This window comes from Phoenix dactylifera, chromosome 10 (genome assembly GCF_051530095.1).
Source record: "Phoenix dactylifera cultivar Ajwa chromosome 10, Ajwa_hap1_PhDact_Kaust_v1.1, whole genome shotgun sequence".
In the NCBI taxonomy this organism is placed as follows: domain Eukaryota; kingdom Viridiplantae; phylum Streptophyta; class Magnoliopsida; order Arecales; family Arecaceae; genus Phoenix; species Phoenix dactylifera.
Window position 1 is genome coordinate 31,992,033 of NC_143199.1, and position 15,713 is coordinate 32,007,745.

General features: G+C 40.4%; 1 protein-coding gene across 6 annotated transcripts; it reads right to left on the reverse strand.

Annotated features, from left to right (window-relative positions):
• Positions 1-8,409: 8,409 nt before the first annotated feature.
• On the reverse strand, positions 8,410-13,970 carry LOC103723752 (alcohol dehydrogenase class-3). 6 transcript variants are annotated; one of them, XM_089925944.1, is made up of 9 exons: positions 13,826-13,970; positions 13,499-13,635; positions 12,518-12,564; positions 12,113-12,438; positions 11,005-11,306; positions 10,814-10,896; positions 10,648-10,723; positions 9,100-9,247; positions 8,410-8,908 (listed from the first exon to the last, which is right to left on the reverse strand). In XM_089925944.1, exons 1-5 carry the CDS (start codon positions 13,860-13,862, stop codon positions 11,242-11,244), a joined length of 612 nt encoding a protein of 203 aa, XP_089782070.1. In that variant the 5' UTR covers positions 13,863-13,970; the 3' UTR covers positions 8,410-8,908; positions 9,100-9,247; positions 10,648-10,723; positions 10,814-10,896; positions 11,005-11,241. The 6 variants fall into 6 exon arrangements, with proteins under 6 accessions (XP_089782070.1, XP_089782069.1, XP_089782066.1 ...); XM_089925943.1 differs by having other exon boundaries at positions 9,585-10,723; XM_089925940.1 differs by lacking the exon at positions 11,005-11,306.
• Between the last annotated feature and the right edge of the window lie 1,743 nt (positions 13,971-15,713).

Consider the following 15,713-nt stretch of genomic DNA (forward strand, 5'->3'; position numbering starts at 1 on the left):
ACTTCAGGGAACTCCTTTGGACATATGTAGCTGATACTCCCATTCCTTTGTTCTCTTTACTTTCTTTTGATTTGGCTGGATGTACTCACGTTAGAGTTATATGAATTGTCGTTTTCACAAAAAAAAAAAGAGAGGGCATTTTTAAAAGTCAGGGTATACAAAAGGAGGGATCCTTTTAAAATAATGATAAAATCATGACGTTATCAAGACTTTCCGTAACTTACCTGCCCCTTCAGCTTGGAATTTTTAAAGTGCATGCCAAGACTTTAGGCCAAAAGTGAAGACCCATCGACTGAACTTCGATGGTAGCTGGTCGGAGGATGGAGCATACGGAGAAGTGAGCTTTGTGATTAGAGATCATCTGGATAAGCTGATTGCAGCTGGACGGCGACGCATCACCCGGTGGGCCGTCATTGAGGTGGAGCTGCAGGCTACCTAAAAGGGCATGTTCCATGCGAAGAGAGTTTTTGGAGCCGACAGAGTATTTTTAAAGGGAATTTCATCACGATAGCTGACTGGATACGGAGAGCGGCCATGGGTGACCGGTGGACAACCATTGGGCATGGAACGGCGGCATCCAAATTTCAGCCCAAATACTTGCAGGAACAACACTCTCGTGTGTACAAAGGACGATTAATTGCAATGTCCTGGACTTCTATTTTTGGATTGGGATATGTCTAATTAATCGCCGTGTGTACGGCAATTGATTAGACTTAAATAGTCTAGTGTCACTTACACTTAATTAATCGCCGTGTGTACGGCAAATGACGTCGTTAGACTATGAAGTCGTTATAGTTGGTTTTCCTGATCGATTAATTTAATTGTCGAGACATCTAAGTCTTCACGTGCATGTCTAAACTGAAGGGGACATAAGTATTCGTGAATTTTGAAATCATTATTTTAAAAGGATCCCTCCTTTTATATACCCTGCTTATCCGTCCACTTTCCCGCAAAGTTCTCCTCATGTCTGACTGAGATGGGAATCTTCCGGGACCACGGCCAAAAGTGAAGGTGGCATCCAAATTTTGGCTATGGATATATAAAGCTTCCAAATATAGTCTTATACTTTATACCTTGTTCTAAATAAAAACATTATAACTGCTAACTAATCACTTTGACCGCCCTCTTTTACATTATTAAGACAAAGCGAGGAACCCCCCGAGCATTGGGGAAGATACAAGCGGAATCGAAACCGAGAAGAGAAGACTCAGATTACAATGCAACGGCCCACAATTATGCAGTTGGGATCTTTCACAGAAGCCGCGGCTCCCTCGCCATTAAGAGAGAGAGAGAGAGAGAGAGAGAGAGAGAGATTTTTCGCGCGGGACCAATTCCAACTCCTTCGGAGCGTGCTTGGGGATAAACTATCGCTCGTGATTTTTCTTTGTCCTTTCGGTTTTGTTTGTTCGGTTCAATCATGATAAGCCGGAGGCCGAGGAGAGTTTCTAGACCATCATTTTATTCCTTGATCTCTTATTTTTCAGTTTATTTCATATGTTTATAAAAATTTTGCTCGTAGAACCCTAACACAGATTGTATTCATATATTAACTTCCAATGATCACATATGTTTTACTTAGTGCATTAATTTTGGTTAGATTCCTCTCTTGAGGATTTTATAAAAATGGCTTACTTTATTCTTATTTTTTGCAAATTCAAGCCACTTCTACTCTTTTTTTTTTTATGAGAGTCCACTTTTTTTTTTTTTTTTTTTTGCTGAAAAAGAAGGGGAAGAGGGGAGCCCACCCCCGCGTAGTAGCCCCTATTGGGCCCCCACCCCATCAGAAGAATGTTCGATGCGGGCAGAAATGACCGTGTGTTGGGCACCCCGGTCGGTTTTACTCATACCCTCCCCACCCGTGGATCGGCTCGGTTACCCGACCCGACCCGACCCGACCCTCCGTGTGAGTACGTCACATTTGGCACCACCTAGGCTACCAGCCGACCAGTAGCGCTTCCAGACCCCGTGTCCAGGCGTGGGGCATCCGGTCCCCAAATTTAATCGACGCCCGCACGTTTCGAACCTGTAACCACTTGGTTGGAAGCAAACGTCCCGTTTCAACTAGGCTACCACCTTGGTGAAGTATGAGAGTCCACTTGAAAAATTGCTATTTGGAATGATTGTTTATTAATAAAGATCGAAAAATATATAAGCTCCAAGCATATATATATATTTTTAGATCTACTCGAGTCTAGCTTAAGAACAAGCCCATTCAATTAAAAACAAGTCAAACTCAATGTGTTTTTTAACATTTTGATTTTCTAAAGCCTCTAGCTTAAACAAGTCAGATGATTAAATTAATTAAAAATTCTTTTTGAGGAAGGAAAATAATTAGAAATCTAATTGATAACTAAATTCAAGATATTTTTTCAAGGATAGAAGCTAATATCAGAATATTAATGTCTAAGCCATTGCGCGGAGAATTGTACCTGCCGGGTTGACTGAGGTGATTCACGCCCCTGGGGTCTCCAAGGGAGCAGAGAAATTACTCATTGGAATGGTAAGAACAGAAAAGGAGATTTTTTTTTTAACAATTCCCTTTAGATTTATAGATAGATTTGGGAGAGAGAAGACGAGTTGCCTTTGATGTAATTTTTCTTCAAGGCAGTGTAGCAACATCCTGTCCTGCTTGCAAGGGTCGTGCCTAAACCACAACCGCAGTCGAAAGCAACACGTCGTTCAGGCAATTGGTATTTGCCAATAAGCACGCAAATTTTTACATATGCATGGAGGAATTTGAAATATTTCAATTACACTTCAACAAAATACATCTGTAGCTTTAAAATAGCAAGCTGACATTTGTAAACCTGATTATTTACGGTTTCTTTGTCTTGCTTTGGGAACTCAGTTGTCTTCCTAACGACACAAGTCCCATTGAAGCAACCACAGATAAGACTGCAGATGAGTAACCGAGTACAAGAAGAGCTCCCATTAGTGACTGCATTCAAAACATGCACCAAAGTAATTAAACAGCAGTTATAATTCTCCTGTGGGGAAAAAAAAATCTGCGTACTAAGATGACATAAAGAATTAATTTTGTGCATGACCCAGATGCATGATAGTCAGAGAAACTATAACCTGTGCCATCACTATAAAGAATGGAACCGTTAGCTGTAGCAAAAAGGTTTAGAGAGCGGACCACAGAAATGCCAAAAAGTACACTCAAAAGCCCCACTTGAGTCGCTATCTACACATGGTGAATTCAAAGAAGAGATGCTCGTTTGAACAAACTGTTTAATCATTGAGATGTCTCTTGTTTGGTTGGAGATTTTAAAAGAGAAAGATGGAAAAGTTGTATTCTCATGAGAATATGATTCCCACATTTCATGGGCAAGTCTTTTCAATAAGAAACATAGGAAAGTTACTTTTTCATCAGGCGGGAATCACTCCATTTTTATTTTTTTCCTAAAAAGACCCTTCAGCATTAAAAAGCATTAAAAATCTAATTTTTATGAAGGATATAATAGGAATTATATATAACTTTTTCAGGACAGTGGATAGTCAACCAAACATAAGCACTTTAGAAATTTCTCACTTTTCAATGGTCAACCAAACATGCCAAAAGTACTTTCCTAAATATACTCTTCCTAGAAATTTACTTCTCATGAATTATATTTCTAAAGAGGAAAATATTTTCCGCGAACCAAACGAGCCCGTAAACTATTTGTAGCAGTTTGAACTGTGCTACAGCTAACGGTTCCATTCTTTATAGTGATGGCATAGGTTATAGTTTCTCCTGACTATCATGCATCTGAGTCATGACCTGTATGTTCAGCTTAATTACCTAGTAGAAATTATATTGATCAACCTTAATACTCGGTGCCATCATGTGTATTGCATATCAATTCTTGCAGATTGCCAAAGCTATATATGATCAAAACTGGGAAGCTGCTGTCTAGAGGTCCAGTTATAAAAACAGGTGAGAGGCCTAAGAAGGAAAGCAGGATGCTGAAGGTAACAGATTCTATTGCATACTCTATTCCAAGAAAGCTAACAAAATTTATTCCTGGCCTTGACTTTCCGTTTTTCGTGCCGGGACGTGGTCATTTTCTGTAGATCCGGGAACTATTGAATTTCATCCGCGGGAAAGAAGAGCCATACTTTTATCTTTTAACGCGTGGTTGAAGAAAAAAAATTATGCTAAAGATTAAAATTCATTCAAAACTAATTCTAAGCACAACGGTCAGCCCAGAAAAAAGCAACTCTTCTTCTTTTACCCAAATCTATCAATAAAGCTAAAAGAAATTGTTAACTCTTCTTCTCTTTCCCAAATTTATCTATAAATCTAAAAGAAATTGTGTAAAAAGATCTCCTTTTCTCCTCTTACCATTCCAATGAGTAATTTCTCTGTTTTCTTCGAGACCCTAATTCTTGAGGACATGAAAAAATCCTAATTCTTGAGGAGAGAGGAACAGGGCCTTATGAGCTCTGGCATAAGATAGCAAGGCCGGAGCTTGGATCATATTTGCAAACACAAAGACTTCTTACGAAGTTCTTAAAGTCTAGATCTCATTGGTTAACTATTGTGAAAGAAGCATTAAAAAAAAAATCGAGGACGACCTAACTAAGTTATGATCTCATTTAGCATCATACCTTAGACTCCTGAATTAACTATTGTGAAAGAAGCATTGAAAAAAAAACGAGGACGACCTAACTAAGTTATGATCTCATTTAGCATCATACCTTAGACTCCTGAATTAACTATTGCGAAAGAAGCATTAAAAAAAAAAAACGTGGACCACATAACCAAGTGATGATCTCATTTAGCATCATACCTTAGACTCCTGAATTAACTATTGTGAAAGAAGCATTAAAAAAAAGAAAAACGTGGACCACATAACTAAGTGATGATCTCATTTAGGATCATAACTTAGCTGCTGATTCAATAGCCGAAACATCCTTCATGGATAAAGATTATCTAAATGGGGAGCAAAGATGACTATGTAACCATCATCGGCGCATTCACCAATCTCATTGCACCATGTCAAGCTCAGCGTAAGGGAGAAAATAGAGGAAGCGACCCCTTTACGCTGACGGCCGACCCTTTACAACAATTTTGCAAGGGCCGACGGCTATTATTGGTTGGGATCTTGAAATTTCTGTGAATTATATCTTAATATCTTATTGGAGATTATTATCGTAATCTTCGTGCGATAGATGGAACGCACTTCGTGTGGAGGGTAAGAAAATTGTTAGCTAAGCGTGAGGTCATTTTGATGGGTCCGAGCTGCCTGAGCATTCATGTCGGGTGAATTGATTGGCTCAAGGAGCATTTTGCCCAGCACATCGATTTTGTTTTGGAGCGGCCGCCTTAAGAAGTGACTGGGCGTAGTGGGGAGTTCAAAAGGAGTGCCGTTTTGTAGTCCAGGTATACACAAAGTTTCAGTGGTGGCTGGACGAGCATTTTGTATGTGAGATAAATATTGCTACCGAACATTTGACACGAATGCCTAGTAGTCTAGGTGCCCGCAAGCGTCTGACAGTTCAAGCTTTAAAAACCCCACACAAGGACACATCCATGGAGTGCATGCAATATGTCATATACTCATATGTCAAATGGTACATAATTTTTCAGACACAATCAATATATATTCGAGCTTCATTTACTTGGTAAATTTGGCATTTCATATAGCTGGTCATCAGGAAAAAAAAAGAAAAAAAAAGTACAAAAAATGAGGAATCTCAGTAGTCATCGTCTAGATGACGAGCTTCATTTATTTTCAAGAGCGCATTTTGGATCTATGGAATACATTATGATTGGAGTTGTACTCGCGGCGTCTTCGGTTGAATTGGAAGAAGCTATATATAGGTATTATTATGATTTAATTATATGAAAGGAGGGACTCAACTAATATTAAGAATTTTTCATGCCGATCACGAGTGATGCTGAAGAATATGTACCGGCCCTCTCTAATGGGAAAATAGGACTCTATGGGGACTTGGAGAATGGAAGTTCGTTTCCACCATCCGGTCCGCAGGGGCGGTCCCAGTTATAGGATGCGCCGTCGGACCTTCCGTAGCGGACGATATGACGAGGTCATCTATATTTACTCAGTGCTCCACCATGCTGCCTCTCTTTCACTAGTATTTTAGATTTTTAATGCAGGGGGTTCCAATTGTCAAACCATCGTTTTTGGAAGCAAGGTGACCCAAACAGACCCCTATAAAATCCCATCCCCACCAGCGCTTCTCTGCCCTTCCCCATCTCTATATGCGAGAAAAAGATTGTGTCATAAAATCCCCTCCTCCCTATATGCGAGATGGTTCCATATCTTTTAGCCGAAGTATTATAGTGCAACATCTCGCACTATTTGCGAGATGGTGCCATAAAATCCCCTCCCCACCCGCGCCTCTCTGCTCTTCCCTGTCTATAACTTGCGACGGCCTCCGTGCAACGGCGAACATTTCTCCTCATGTCTGGGATGGGAAGCTGCCGGGGCGCGGAATCCCGACTCTCCTGCACGAGTCCACTTAGAAATGGAGATGGTAGGGAGGCCAGCAACCACTCAGCACTGCGCACTTTGGTCCAAGGCTTGCCCATGTTCGCTATAGGCGTGGTGGTGACACTCTTCTCGTCCTACGTCGCCATGGGAGATGGACAAGCTTTGACGAAGCCCAGCGTCGCCAACTTCACCTCGATGGACATGTTTGCCTTCTCTTTGCTCGGCCTCTTCTCCTCTTCTCTAGCATCCATCACGTTCCGTCCTAAACTTCCCTCCATCGCCTTGTTCTTCGAAGACATCACCGTTATCTTCATGGCGTCCACTTTTGGGTCGCTGGTTTGCATCGTTGCTGCCGTCCGGGATCCTTGGATTGTGTACTCGGTGTGCATGGTTCCTTTGCTGCCTCTCGATCGAAGTCCATGCATGTTGCTGCTCCGCTGTTTCAATTGGATCCTCCGCAAAACCCAGCATCAATTTTCGCTCATGCGCACGCCATTGTCAAAGCCTGTCACGGCTGCTTAACAAATCGGTTCTCCGCTGTATGGTTGTCGACGTTGCTGGTTCTGCTGCTTCCGTCGCTGCTGCTGATGGTCTGATAATATGTAAATCGAGAAAAACAAAATAAATTATATGTAAACGAATGATCCAACCTACTGTTACTGTCGAGCGAAACTACGTCTTTGACCTGATTCCACTGTACTATTTTGCGTCGATGATAACCTTGGTGTTCTTCGGTGAATGGGTTCGATTTGAGTAAACTGAGCTGGATGTGCTCTGTTCCCAATTTGGTTGGTCTTGGATGAGTACCTTGGTGTTCTTCGGTGAAGGGGGGGAAGCTAGATGCCACTGCCGGTCGAGGATGAGCCCCCATTCTCTTCCATCCCTTTCGTTGTTTCACCACCAGGGTTTCCCTACCTTTTGACTGGTAGCCATGGGACCAGGGACTTTGCCAACGAGAATTCGAATCCCTCTCTAGCTTTTTCCTTTTGGAGGAGGTCTGCAGCCCCTCTCTTTCTTTCACCGCCCAGTCGGGGATGGCTGGTTCACCGCTCGACCTCGCCTCCCTCTTAGCCACTTTCGGTCCCTGTTTTCCGCCTACGATTGATACCACCGCCTGACGTCGAACACCAGCAAACACGGCTGTGATTGGCTGTCCCTTCCGCTTTCTCACTTTCTCCCTCTTTCTTCCCTCCGTCTTTTTTCTCTCCGTCTTTTTTCTCTCTTCCTTTAGTATGGCGTGGCGTTTCGTAAAAGGATTGGCCCCCTTTCCGGTAGACCTGGCCCAGCTAATAATTTCCTGAGCATATAAGAGACTGAAGCGAGAAATGGAATAGGATAAGAGGTACTAGCTCCTCTCTTACTATTAAATAGATGGGACAAAGTAAAATACTATTTAATAGATGGGACAAAGTAAAATGATTTCGTGGATGAATTAAAACAAAACAATCTTTCAAGTAGAGATAAAAAAATTTTAGAATAACTTACAATTTTTTTTTTAAAAAAAATATATTTATTATATTTACATCCAATAACTTATAAAATCTATATTTACATTTAATTAAATTTATAAAATTAATATAATAATTTATTTTATATAAAAAAATTAAATTATTCTTGAGGGAAGAGAAGAATACCCACTTCATTTATGTTCCTTGTGTCTTTGATTTGTTGTTAGATTACTTAAAATTATTTTGATTATTTTTCAACTTCTCCCGCCTCGAGAGGATAAGCATTAATTTTTCAAATTATTAAATATAAATATAATTTATTTTTAATTTTAAAAAAGTTGTAATTTATTAAATTTTACAAACAAAAACACAGCCCCCTCACCAGACAAATATTCAGGTTCAAGGAGCCAATTTCATTGTGAGCGACCCGGATACATTGCTTAGAATCAAATGCAGTACCGACGGTGTCAGATCTTTATTTAGATAATTTCACATGAATAGGAAATTTGAATTTATAATTCCACAAACACAATCATAATCATCATCTCATTTATTGCTGACAAAATTATTTTTTTCTCCAAATATCATCTACGGATTTTCTGAAGATACTGAATATTGGCCTTGACCACATTTAAAAGTTGAATATTCCCCAAAAGATACGCGGATGAATACATTATCCTCGTTCTCAATTCCGAAGCATGTAAATAGCTGGCAAATAAAGAAAAAGGACAGCAAAATACCGACAAGGTAAGTTCATTAGAACATGACTGGCAATATGGCTTCACCCTCATCTTACTTTTGTAGACCACATTGCCCTAGGACAGGATGCACAAAAGTCCACTACAGATGATGATCTCATAATCTTAGGTCCTAGAATACAATCTGACGATGGAACACTTCATGCATGCATTTCAAGCACGCAGCGCAGGCATCCCCCTTCATGCATCAAATCAAAGGCCTTACTGATATCCCACAAAGTCATCGTGGGCGTTATGTATACTCGCCTGCCTTGATTTCCTGCAACATTGACAGAAAGTCACTACATGCGTCTTTCTAATAATGCTGCATCAGTGTGTGACCACCTGACCCAACGATCAGTATCCGGGCAATTCTGTTGTCAGTATTGAAACAGACAGCAATAGTTCTTTTCTGAAAAAAGAGCAGTTATTACGTGAAGCTTTTTGGAGAGGAATGTAAATGTACAGCACCTTCTTCGTGTACTTGTCAACAAGCCATGGTACTTGAGAGCGGCTCTTGAATCCACCGAAGGCAGTTCCCTTCCAGACACGCCCAGTAGATATCTGCTGACCAGAAGCTGCTACACCCACAATGACTGATGTCCCCCAAGTCCCAACCCTATGGCATCCGCATATACAGTCAAAGGATTCAGATCTACTCAGTTATAATCTGAACGACAATGAGGAACTTGCCTACTGTAAGATTTAGAAACAAGCGACACAACGTAGACACTTGAGAAGTTTATTCAGATGTGGTACCTTAGACAAGGATCTTTAATACGATAAGAAGTTTTAGTTCAAGGATTCTGGCAGAGAATGCAAATAGAATTAACAGGTACAGGAGATTTTGATGTGGGCTCTTATCAGAATATCCAGTTAAACTATTGATCAAAATTGCAAGCTTAGCACCCCATGAAAGTGCAGGGAAAATTATAAAGCACTGGATGATATCTCACCTTATGACAACATTCTAGAGCAGCCCTCATGACAGAAATATTTCCAATGCATTCAAAGCTGTAATCAACATCACCATCAGTGAGGCCGATGATGACTTGTTGCATTGGTTTATCATGGTCTTTTGGGTTCACAAAATCAGTGACTCCAAAATTCTTAGCCGCAAATGGTTTGCAAACAAATTAATAGGACTATCAAAGTATTGAGTCAGATATGATAGTCTAGTAATGAAAAATCTTATCAATATAGTCTGAATTTTAATACTTCACTAATTTTGGAATAACTTGAGCTGTGCTTCATTTTCATATTTGCAAATTAATGATAATGATATCCAAAAAATTAGTGGAGTGTTTTCTTCAAAAAATTAACAATGTGTTGCTACCTGTAGCTAAAAAGTATGATAACAAAGATATTGATGTGCTGACCAGAGGAATAAGATCGGAAGTCAGCTGACTTCCCATTTATGGTGCGTGCAATGACCAATTAGTTGGATGCATTAATATTGCTTTTCATTGGGAAATTACAGCAATCGTGTTCAACTTTGCCTTAAATTTGAACCTCAGAGACTACTGCCCTCCTCTATGATAAACATGTTCTGTCGACTGGACTCTTTTAAAGTCTTAAGGGAATCTTGGAGCGTTGCAAAATTCCACCCCAGTTGCTCGAGAAAAAATAGTCTTTATTTTTTTGGCTCCATGGATCTTTGAGGATAGGTGGCAGGGAGCTTCTGTTACTCAGTTTTCTTTTGTAGGAACCAGGCACCAATTTAGAAGAAATCAAGTATAACAATAGAAAAAAGTGTGCCAGCATTAGACAAGGATACAAGGCATCTGACTTGCGAATTGTAGAAATTTAGATGCAGGCACATGACTGTACACATCTAAACAACAGAAATCAGCTTGATTACGTAATTTGACTGACAGGGTCACCAAGAACTAGAACATCGTCATATCTATAACCATCTGGCACAGCATGTGCACAAAGTAACGGACTATTTAGAAAATTGCACCATTTTATAGAAAAACTAACAACAGCTATACTTTCTCAAGGATGGATAGCAAATACCGGTATCAAACTTTTTGCCGTCAATATCTACACCAATAATACGAGAAGCACCAGCTGCTTTTGCCCCTTCAGCTACCTACCAAAAGAAGATTTTAACATTTATCAAAAGATGGCCAGGCTTATTACTGTAAAAAGCATTTAAGATATGATTAATTCAACAGCTTACTGCAAGCCCAACAATGCCGAGGCCAAAAATAGCAACAGTGGAACCTGATTCTACCTTTGCTGCATTCCATACTGCTCCAAGACCTGTAATAAAAGGAATGATGATAAAGAAAAACAACAGTAGCTAAAAAAACAGTAAGTACATTATTGAATTAACAAAAGGTAATAATTCATGGTGGACTTAGCCACAACCTATGCCTCCTTTGGGGAGGTCATGGGTCAGAAATCCTAGAAGTGGTGTCCGAGATTTTGACCACCACTACAATGTCATGGATGTCAGAATAGCGGCGCAGGGAAAACATCGCACTGGTGCATCTAATAAGGGTGCAGATGGTGCAATGGCTGCAGTCAGCGCAAATGGTGCAATGATGTAGCGGCGCGGGTGCGTCGTGGAATGCATAGTTGGAGTTGCTGGCATTTCTGTTGGTGTTATGTGCCCAGTCCATGAAATGATTGGCCAACATAACCTGCTTGCATGGTGCCGGCATGCCCAACTGAAAAAATAAAAAATGAAGAAATAAAATACCAGTAGTAGAATACCATTAGTTATGTCAAATTATTAACCATCATCTAAGGTTTTTGTTTGCCCCCAAACACTCGTATATGTCTGTATAGAATTATGAATTGCACATTACATTTAACACCACCACCATAATGGCGGCACACGTATAGAATAAATTTATGCCAGAATCATGAACATTTCTCTAGAAGAAGGAGCTATCAGAAAGTAGTATGAAATATTGATATTTTCAAGCGAAAAAGAAGAAGAAAGAAAATGCCCTCTCCATGTTTTTACAATACATGCAATGTTGGAGGAGTCCCCTACCATCACACCATGGCTTTGCCCCTTTTCAATGTCGCCATGCTAACTGGATATGGTAAAAAGTTCAATTCAAAAAACAAACCTACATGAAAGGTATGTCACTAAAATAAAGGGATAAAATGTTCCTTAAAAACTTTCCTGATAATTATAGAAATAATAATCATGGTGGATCACAATGCTAGCGATAACATCATTTACCATCTAATGGCTTTAATCTAATTGTCCAACAAAGCATACATTTGGGAGGCATAAAGAAGAATGGAAACATAATGCTGGTAATGGAATGATGGAAGACATGAAGTATCATTATTTCAAGTATGCAGCATCTCTAACATGCTAGACCACGATATCCAGGGAAAATCAAAGTTATCTCGTTGAAAATGGTAGAAGCTGACGTACAAACGCCATCCCCAAAACTTGATAATCAAAATTATTGATCTAAATAAACAATGCACGTATATTACATCATAACTTTACCTGTAGAAACACCACAACCAAGCAGACAGACCTTCTCCAGAGGAGCCTGGGGATCAATTTTCGCAACACTAACATCATGCACAACTGTATATTGGCTGAAAGTTGATGTCCCCATGAAATGATAAATAGGTTTCCCATTTATAGAGAACTGACTCTTGCGGTCATTCATCATAACACCAACACCAGTAGCTGCACGAACTTTACCGCAGAGATTTGTCTTTCCAGACTTACAAAATTTACATTCTCTGCATTCTGCTCGGTAACAAGGAATAACATGATCTCCAGGTTGAACTTCAGTCACTCCTTCACCAACACTCTCAACAATCCTGTATAAGGGAATATTGATGATCAATGACTTAGTTATGACAAGTTAAAAATCATTTATATGATATAACAACTGCTCACCCTGCAGCCTCATGGCCAAGGATGCAAGGAAAGAGACCCTCAGGATCCTGCAGAGCCAATAAGTTGTATATCAGGCCAGGTAGTAAAAAGTTTCAATTAAACAGGTTTTGAGAAGAGAACAAACAAACATAATTAGATATTAGTATCGCTTCAGTAAAAAAGAGCTCTTAAGGATTGAAAACATATATATAGATCTCTAATGCTTCATACATGTTTAACCAAACCAATCCATCTATCGCAGAAAGTATATAACTTTCCTACCTTCCATCTTAGACATCAAAGAAGTAAACAAAGCGTCCGCAAAAGAAAAATGGGGAACAGAAACCAATGCATTTTCCAATGAAGCATGCTTATAGTGCACAAATCAAACTGTTTATAGTGCTGTTTTTAAACTGGGTTCAAAGATAAAGAAATACATGGATCCATAGTTGCTAAGAGCGAAAAGCTGTTCTTCTATCTTATATTTCATTTCAGTTTTCCTGATGAACTCTAAATGAATGCACATTCTTGTTTATAGCCAAAAGTACCAATTCTAGAAACAAGGGCGCACGCGCATATAAACAAAAATTGAAACACAAACTTCTTCATGAAATGCAAATCATGAAGAACATATGACATAAAACACCCTAATTCTTGAGGAGAGAGAGGAACAGAGCCTTATGAGCTCTGGCATAAGGTAGCAAGGCCGGAGCTCGGATCTTACTGGCGAACGCAAGGACTTCTTACGAAGATCTAAAAATCTAGATCTCATTGATTAATTAAAGTGAAAGAAGCATTAAAAAAAAAACGAGGACGACCTAACATCAGCAGCAGTGGCAACCGTTGAAGATAACATCAGATGGCGAAAAGATATATCAGTAGTAATAAACCCTAGCCAAGCGACGGGCAAATTTAACAGAAACCTAGAAATCTTGGTGTGATAACAAAATGAAAGAAGAAAAGAAAGAGATATAAGGTGAGATAAAGGATGCAATCATGGACCTTGCCGCTCCAGGTGTAGGCGTCGGTGTGGCAGAGAGCGGTGAAGAAGATCTTGATCCTGACCTCCCCAGCCTGCGGCGGCGCCACCTGCACGTCCTCGATCGACAGCGGCTTGTTCGCCTCCCACGCCATCGCCGCTGTTGTTTTCCATTCCCATTATTATGAATATAAAAAAATGGAAAAAGAAATAAAGCAAATAATGCGCCTACAAGAATGATCGAAGAGAAAAAAGAAACCCTAGATCTGAAATCCAGATCGACAGATAGAGCAAAATTGATTTAGGATAGATTTCCTGTGACATTCTTGATTTCCATTCTACTTCTTTACCTTTGCAGGTGATGACCTGACCCTGAGTTGCCGCCATGAGAGAGAGCTTTTAGCTTCTAATCTGGTCGCTTTCTTATCTCTTTCTATTCCTTCCTCTCTCGTCCTCGCGCTCGCCGTCCGCTCCGCTCTCGCTGGACCTTTTTCTTTTCTTTTTTTTTTTTTTTTTTTTTTGAAAGGGACAAGCCCACCCTGGCAGTCCCTACTGGATCCCATCCCATCGGAAGAATGTTCGATTCGGACAAAAATGATCGTATGTTGGACACCCCGATTATTTTTACTCATACCTCTCCATCTGTTGGCCCGGCTCGATTACTCTTCTGGACACCGGCACGAATACTACGTGTGAGTACGTCATATCTGGCACCACCGAAGCTACTAGCAGAGCGATACGCTCTTTCAGACCCCGTATTCGAGCAGGAAGCATCCGGTCTCCATAATTTAATCGATGCCCGTGCATTTCGAACTCGAAATTACTTGATTAGAAGTAAGGCTACACTCCCACCTCAGTGGGTCTAGCAGAGCGATACGCTTTTTCAGACCCCGTGTTCGAGGAGGAAGCATCCGGTCTCCATAATTTAATCGATGTCCCTGCATTTCGAACTCGAAACTACTTAATTGGAAGTAAGGCTACACTCCCACTAGGCTGTCACCTCAGTGGGATCCCTTTCCAGAAGTGGCCTTGGCGAGGGTGCAATTAAAAGAGGGGCGAGCTGGGGTGGGATCTTAACACTGGCAGGTGAGCGGTGAGCTTATGCATCCAGCCCACCATTGGTCCACCCGCCCTTCGCAGTAATGAGTAAAAATCATTGCATTTGGTCAGTTTCTTAAACCCCGGCTTAGCGTTACGAGAACACGTGTGTTCGAGTGCTCTGTGGGGCGACATGAGTTTTGTCGTTTCACCATAGTCAAATGCAAATTTCTATCAAAAAATATATATATTTTATTAAAAAATATAGTATTATACGGGCCACGGAATTAGAGAAATTATACGTGCCAAGAGATCGGGCTGAGATCTAGGAGGGGAGTCTTTAGTGGGCTGCGCCCGGGCTAATTTTAAGGATAAGTTTATGGGCCATGGTTGCACTTAAATATGACATTGGGTCATTGGATTTAAGGCCCAGTGACCCAATCTAAAACTTGGAACAGTTAATGGGCCACGGGCTGATTTAAAAGACCTAAAACGGGCCGGACAGTCATAATAGACCTGAGATTGGGCTGGGCTTAGTCCCAGCTAAGTATTCCCAAACCAAAGCTAACCGGGCCTGAAGAGCCCAAACCTTAAAAGAAGGGGTTAAATTCAATATGGGCTGAGCCAATTGTTAGATGTATGCCCTAAAAGCTAATCTGGCGGACACATTATTAATTCTGGATATAAATTTGTACTTGACTTTATTATTATTGAATAATAAATGGGCATCTTTTCATTCATATTGTTTATGTGTCTATGAATCGTTCAAGAAATTAATAAGATGATGATACATATTCTCAAGAGTTGAGAATTTGAGCCATGTATCATTAGTGATTAATTTTTAAATGCTCCTGATCAATAGATCATCACGAGGACGGTGATCGATCCGATCAGTGCACAGATCGCTTTCCTTATGGATGGACGAGACTCAAGTTCACAGTGTAGGGACACTGAAGTGATAGTGCATGTGCTTATTAGAGAACAAGGGTACTGAGCATGACCAAGACAAGAAGTCACTTGGATGTCTATCCACTCGTCAGTGACTTGCTTGATGTTGCAGTAGTGTGACTACTCCTTTGACCTGCGGTGCTTCGGCTATTCACAGTGAGGTTATTGTAGTTTGACTGCACATATACATGGTCTCTAGTCATATGGGTCCTTGTTGTGTAGATTGGCTGCAGTAGGTTCAGTGTAGAAGTA